At 47.1% G+C, this 7,363-nt stretch overlaps 1 protein-coding gene across 1 annotated transcript in view; it reads right to left on the reverse strand.

Moving 5' to 3' along the window:
- Positions 1-7,363, reverse strand: part of LOC102420437 (myosin-10) — a gene marked incomplete at its 5' end in the record, with an annotated part of 41,892 nt that overhangs the window by 24,952 nt on the left and 9,577 nt on the right. The window contains 3 exons of the mRNA XM_023748539.1: positions 1,938-2,052; positions 2,298-2,471; positions 6,457-6,630. Coding sequence (XP_023604307.1) covers positions 1,938-2,052; positions 2,298-2,471; positions 6,457-6,630 — 463 coding nt within the window. The remainder of the gene's footprint in view (positions 1-1,937; positions 2,053-2,297; positions 2,472-6,456; positions 6,631-7,363) is intronic.

A 7,363-nucleotide genomic window follows, 5' to 3' on the forward strand; every position in this document is an offset into this window, starting at 1 on the left:
TCTCAACCTGTGACCCGGCCTCGTTCCCTGCCCGCACCCTTCGCCCCAGCCCCACTCTAACGCCCAAAGGCACCACACGTCCTGAGCTGCGATTCCCTCACTTCCATCCTCTGATCACTCACTCTACCTGCTCGGCCCCCTTCTCCCATGCCAACTTCACTTCCGAAACGCTCCGCTCCCCTGGTGAGCTAGCTCAATGCAATCCTGCTCACCCTCAATGTTTAAGGCCTGATCATGACACGGAGGCTCACATATTAGTGCTGAGAACTGCCCGGCACTTAGTCACTGTTTGGTAAATGGCAGTTTTCTTTATTTATTTAACAAATCATTCTCCTTCAAGGACAAGGAAAACTGCCTCCTCCTTCATGGCATTTTAGCGTCCCCTTCACACAGCATCACCAGATACGTCTGATCCTCAGACCTCCGCCTACTCATCCCGCCCCTCTCCGGTGCACTGAGACCGAAGGAGGGCCGGGAGGAGGGGCCACGGGACGCCGGCCTACGTCGTGCCCAGTACAGTCACAGCGGGACTGACTCCTAACAGAACACGAGTGTCCAAGCGGGCAGCTCTGCTCCTCTCCTCTCTCTGCGGCCTTTCCCACGTGCAGTTCCAGCTCCAGTTCCAGCTGGGTTTCCTAGCACCGTGGACACGCTGTTTAGCACAACTGGAGCTCACAGTCCTGGTTCTAGTTCCTCATCTTCCATCTAACATTTCACAGCAGCAGGCTCGGGAGTCCCTCAGCGATGGCACTGCGAATACCACTGAGTCTCTGCTCTCAGCCCTCACGCAGCACCCTTGGCTGACCGGTCACAGCAAGCACCAGGGAACATGCAACATCGGTTAAAGACTTTCATCCAAAGGCATCAAGATCAAAAGCTTCCGTGTTACGCGTTGGGAACCTAATCTGTTTTCCGAGTCCCGCCTTTTAGTCTGTCCCAGGCACTGCTGCCCCAGGACTCGTGCATGCATGTGTGCAGCGCGCCAGCCCTGGGGTTCCTGGCATCTCGGGCGGATGTACGTGATCATTCCTGACTAGATCACCTTTGGTATGGTTATCTTCCCCTGCTCACTTTCTCTGCATTCACTCTGCTCTTCCCACCTCTTCCCTTTTGCCCAAACTGCCTACACCCTTCTTTCTGTTTCTTTCTCTCTGCCTCTGAGAAGACAGCATCACAAGCTCTTGATTTGCTACAGGGAAAGCAGAGGTGAGCCAGGTTCCTGAACAGGATGGCCTCAGGGTCAAGGCCTAGCCAGGGGCAGGTCCAGGGCTAAGGTCCTGCATGACCTGAGGCCAAGCACAGAGGTGGGACACAGTCAGGATGAGATGCAGGAGGGAGAGCTAAGTTCTAGAAGATACGGTGCCCACTGCATAGGTACACAGAGGTGTGCTGTACTAGCAACTTTCTAGTCTAAGACACAACATCGCCAAGACATTCCCTGAGGCTCATGTAAAGAAAAGCACTCAGGACTGATGGGAACAGAAAGTGGTCTACACACAGGGGATCTGAGTGTGCTCACCAGCCCCTGTGTGTGTGTGTGTGTGAGTGAGAGAGAGAGAGAGAGAGAGGCCGGCAGTGGCTAGGACGCATGACCTGCGTGTGGCACAGAGAAAATGCCCAGGGCTTCTCGGGTTTCATGTCCCCTAACCCTTGGATTATAGTCTAACTAGGCCAGGGTGGCCCGAGGATATGCAGTTCTTTCTGGCTCTGAGCCTAGAAGGTTCCCACACTCCCCACAGCATCTGACCAAGAGGGCAGATGTCTTGTGACCCAAGTATTCTCAAAGTGGGTAAATCCCGAGATAATGGCAGCCCTGCTCTAGGGAAAGAGGTTTACAGTAAAATATATGTGCACATAGATATGTAAGAGAACCACAGGCAATCCTTCATCGTAAACGACTCTGGCCAACCTGAGTGACGAGCGTAAGGCGTGCTTACCATCCTTCCAGAGCTCGGCCACAAATCTGTCCGAGGACTGGTGCAGCAGCGTGGCCACGTTGTCGTTCAGGGGGTCCATGTTCTTCATCAGCCACTCGTCCGCCTTGTAGTCCACCTGGCCCGCCCGGAGCCGAACGAGGCGAGACGGAAAAACAAACAAAACCCAGAAACAGTTAGCCTTACCCACAGACGTTCACAGAGCAACCTAAGAAGAGGATTGTCTTAAAGGCCCTCAATTGCAATGCACACTATATTTAGGGATTTACAAATGTTTATCAGCACCTTTCTTATAAACTCCATCACATGAAGCAAAGTTTCAAACAGTACTTTTACCAGGTAATCCAGTTCTCCAGCGCTTACCTTCCCTGCGTAGTGTATGATGCAAAAGTCAGCTTTGTCTTTCAGCTGCCGGGGTTTCTGGAACTTGGAGTGGGAACCTTGCTCTTGAACTAGTTTTTCAACAAAGGTTTTATCTGTGGCTTTCGGGAACCAGCACTCCTCATCCAAAAGGGCAAGCACACCGGGAGGGTTGGCCTGATGATGAGAGGCAACGAGAATGCTGAGTTTGCATGTAATCCCATCGGGTCTGATCCAGACCACGGACACCAACTGCTGAGATAGGAGGCCATGTCCAGACCAACCCTAGGCCCCAAGCACCCGGGTCTCCGAGTGCTAAGTAAGTACAGGGGAGACAGTGGGTGAGTCACTTTCTCATAAACACACACGTGTAAACTGTAGGTAAACGAATTCCAAGCAGATAGTCCCCCAAATGCAGCAAATAAGACACCACAAAGGAGCGAGGAGGTGGAGAGATGAAACTGGATGTTCATAGTCAGTGACTGGATGGATAAGTTATTCAAAACCCCCACTAGGTGGAATGCTTCAGACATTTTATATCCTAATCCATTTTTCTGGTTAAGTAACGATGAAATAAAATGTACTGCTTCACACTTGGTGAAATATTTTAAACTATTAAGTAGAGTAGAGATGGAAGGTGATGAAATAATTTATCAGTTACTTTATATATTTGTTTCAATAAACATGTGAGAGGCTATTTTATTTCACACAACTAATTTCCTGAAAAAAGACATAGAAACATAAAGTAGGTTAGTGTGGCCAGGGACTGGGGGAGGGGAGCAGGGAGCACCTGCTAACGGGAGGGAGTTTCTTTCAGGGATTATGAACAGGTGGAATCAGACAATGGTAATGGCTACACAACTTTGTGAATATACTGAAACCCACTAAACTGTATACTTTATTATGATTATTTATTTATTTAATTGTTTAAGGTATTACAAATAGTAGTATATATGTCTCCCCCCCCACCCCGCCCCCCTGACCTTCCCATGGCCTCCCCTACCCCCTGGCACTTGCCCTCATCCCCTTGCCCCCAGTGTCTTGTGTCTATTGGTGTGCTTATATGCGTGCCTACAAGTCCTTCGGTTGATCTCTGATCCCACCCCCCCCTCCCCTACCTTCCCGCTATAGTTTGACAGTCTGTTCGATGCTTCTTTGCCTCTATTTTTGTTCAATAGTTTGTAATGTTCCTTATTATCCATAAATGAGTGTAAAGAATTGTATACTTTTAAAAGAGTGAGTTTTAGGGTCTGTGCCTACAACTTGCCATTCTCTGGGAGCTCAAAATTCAGTGGCCTGACTTCTTTCTTGGAGGAAGGTGGGGTTCTCAGTGGTCTATTTTATAGCTTCTGGATCAGCATTCATTGCCACTCTGCAAATACAGCAACTTGTGATACAAGACTGAATGCCTCAATTCCAGGGCCTATCAGTTTCCTGAATAAATCTCTAGGATCAGTTTTCTTCAACTCACAAGGCCTTTCTATTTACTCGGGAAGAGAAGGCTGTGTACAAATATTGCTTAAAGAGGAACTAGAGGCTACAGTTAAATGTGAGTGAAATGCTGTAATAACAGGGACAGGGGCAGGTGGCAGCAGAAGCTGAGACTCCTCTGCAGTGAGCCCAGACTGAGCCCTCCCTCCATGCTGCTAAGCCCTCGTCCTCTCCCTGAAAGAACTACATGAAAGAACTTTCCGAGCAGCTAAAAAAAGACTGTGATCAAAGAGATCGGGATCTCTAACTTCTGAAATAGGATCCCGAATATAATGTAATCTTTTCTAAATGACTCAGTGACAGCATAATTATGAATATCCGTTATGGTGTCTCCTTGTTATTTTTCCCGCGTCATCCTTCAACGTCAAGTTCACTGTTAGCACTTCTTTTAATTGGAGCTGTAAGTATGAGAGACCATTTCCTGCCTAAGGCCAGAGGCACTCTCAAAGGTTTGTAAGTAGCTTTCTGAACTTAGAGGCTCACCCACTGCCCTCTACCCCCCCAACCACCCCCGCCGGGTGGGGCTGGGTTTGTGAAAGGAGGCAAAGACTGGCCCTAGCTTTCGAGGTATTTATTTTCCTTCTGGAAAATGTTCTCACTCTTCATTTTGAAAGAACCATCAATAGCATCATTATCCCATATTGTACAGGCCATAGTTAAGTTTCCTACTGTTATAAGATCTTTGTGTTTCTATGGATAAGTGGAAAAAGGTAATCCTAAAGAACAATGGACTTAAAGAGTGAGTCAGCATTCAATCCCAAACTCCCTCCTTCCCCTTTCTGAGCCGCCTCTCCTTTAAGTTGGGACCAGTCAGGCAAGAAATAAAACGGTACATTCTAAAGTCTTTTGGGGAAGAGCCTAGAGATGCCAGTACAAAAAGTAAGGAGGAAAGAGGAAGGAGGAAGGAGGAAGGAAGGAAGGGGTAGAGGGAGGGAGCAGGAAAGGAGTGAGGAAAAAAGGAAGAATTCATTCTGCTCACTGTCCTTAAGTATCTAGACAAAGCTGGCATATCCTCCCCATGCCAATAGCTTCTGAACACCCTGACTGGACAATTTTCCTAAAATCCCACTATCCTCCCAATTTCTGGAATGTGGCCCTTGGAACGCTCTCCCACTGCCCTCCTGGTCTCCAAATTCAGAGCGTCACTGACCAGGAACCACTACCCAGGGAACTACCACCATGTTCTGTTCTGTTCTGTTCTCTGGCTTTAAGATCAGGTCCCCTAGGACCAGGGCCATGCCATCTACTCCCCACAACCCCACAGCACCCCAATCTTCTTATTTCCAGGCTGTAATAGAGGAGTTAATAAAATTTTGTGGCCTTGATCTTATCCTAATCTAATAATAGTCAACAAAACAACTGAAAGTGCAGATACATAGTTAATACTTTCTTAACACATAAAGCTTCCAGTGTTACAGATACACATAAGCGAGCATCTCAAATCATATGATTGCTGATAATATCAATATTAAATGTTCGATTCCCTTATTTATATAAATTCCCAAACAATTTTTTGGGCAACAAAACTGTAAGGAAATAGAGTCACACGTCTGTGTGGAGACTGGAAGTTACTATGAGTAATGCCTTCGATGTTACTCCTAAACAATGCTGCAGGGTACACAGAGCAGAGTCCTCCCAAGTGCAGTAATTTGAGAATTGGGCCCCAAACAAGCGGCTGCAGTGCCTTGAAAGGTAAAATGATCTCTCATGTATGAGCCAAGGAAAACGATGTTCCTTCCCTTAAACCCAAACTTCTAATGCTCGACAAGTACGTCTCTAACAGGGTGCGGTCCTCTAGGCTCCTGTTCCTCGTTTGGAACCAGGTACTGAGCATCCAGGCTGAGGCACTGGTCCTCCAACCCCTCAAACACGGGAACACGGGTGCAGACTGAGTAGCACAAGAACTGCTCCACAGCCTAGAGCGCCTCACAGAACACACCTCGTGGGAACACACCTACTGAACCAGCTTAGACCTTGACCTAAATGACTGGTATCGGTGCTTAATTGCGCTTTAGTTTTCCTAGGTTTTGGTAGTTAGCAAAGTAAAATAAGCAAAGCCACTACCTTGCTGTAGCTTCCAGGGAATACACAGCCCGATCATCAACATTCATTTGGGATCATACAGTTCCATTCGAGAATTATACATGTTCCATGTATTTCTACATGATACCGAACCAAAAGAAAATGGTCTAAGATTGCTATAAAAATATACCTGCGTCAACCTTAAAAATAAAAACTTCTAATTAAAAACATCTGTCAGAATAAAAACATCCTTGTACTTATCAGGATAAACTTTAGTTATCTGAAAAATAGATTTACACGCCATGTCTTAGTTTTGGCCAAATGAAGTCCCTGTATTGCCTAGGAGGCGAGTCAGGTGGAGCCCTCCACCCTCCCGAGGTGCAGAGGGTTGGAGGTAAACGTGACTGCCACCACCATCGTGGCACCTGCAGTCTGGGAAGACCGGGTACGTGAGCCAAAGAGGGGTCTGAATGGCATGCTACTTACTTTTTCAATAGGTACTTTATCACAGTATCCCCTTCCTAGAACATTTAGGTTAGAAAATTAACACTGAGCAGACAGGATACTTCACATGGATCAGATTAAGCCAAGAAAAACTCAAGGCACCGCCCGCAGCAGCTCTGACAGCCAACGGCAGGGAAACACTCACCGGCCTCTCTATCAGGTCGATGCACGGCTGCAGGTCGAGCCCGAAGTCGATGAAGTTCCACTCGATGCCCTCGCGCTGGTACTCCTCCTGCTCCAGGATGAACATGGTGTGGTTGAACAGCTGCTGCAGCTTCTCGTTCGTGTAGTTGATGCACAGCTGCTCGAAGGAGTTCAGCTGCCAAGGTTGAAAGAACGGGTTTCCAAACATGGGGAGGGGACAGAAAAGCAGAAATAGTCATCTAGTTATCAAACAATTCATTAAAGGTCAATTAGGTGTCAACTATGTTACTGCTTGTAGCTGATGATAGCGACTGAACCGAGGGGGTCTCTCTCCATCTCTCTCTCTCACACACACACACATACACACACACTACATATATATACATTACTGAACTGCTACAATGAGAAAATAATAAACTCAGTATGCTAACTGCATAATCTACAAATAAAACAAAGCTTATTAGTGAATGGTTAATGAGTATAAATTATGAAATAAATGAGAAAGAGAAGAAGAAAAACAAAGAGACGTGAGAAGGCAAAGGAAAGCAAGCACCACTCCGTAAGCTCTGAGGGGTCTAGAGAATGGACGTGGTGCGGTCCCATCTACTCTTCACTCAGCTGCCAGCTCAGAGGGAGCTCAGAAAGAACTAATGTGTACTTCACAGGGATGTTGTTGAGATCCTAGCCAGGCCTGACAAGCAAAATGCACTCAACCCAGTGTGAGGCTCCAGGCTGCTTCCCTAGGAATCCCTTATCAAGTGTCTGACCTTCGCCAATACTAAGAGTGACACTGCATTGCTCTCAGGAAGTGAACTTGAGCATCTTTGCATAAGTTACAGACATTTGTTTCCTTCTCTGCGATCTCTGCCTGTTTTTCTATTTTGCTGTTGATGGGATGAATGACCAAA

Source organism: Myotis lucifugus, unplaced genomic scaffold (assembly GCF_000147115.1).
Source record: "Myotis lucifugus unplaced genomic scaffold, Myoluc2.0 scaffold_1516, whole genome shotgun sequence".
NCBI lineage: Eukaryota > Metazoa > Chordata > Mammalia > Chiroptera > Vespertilionidae > Myotis > Myotis lucifugus.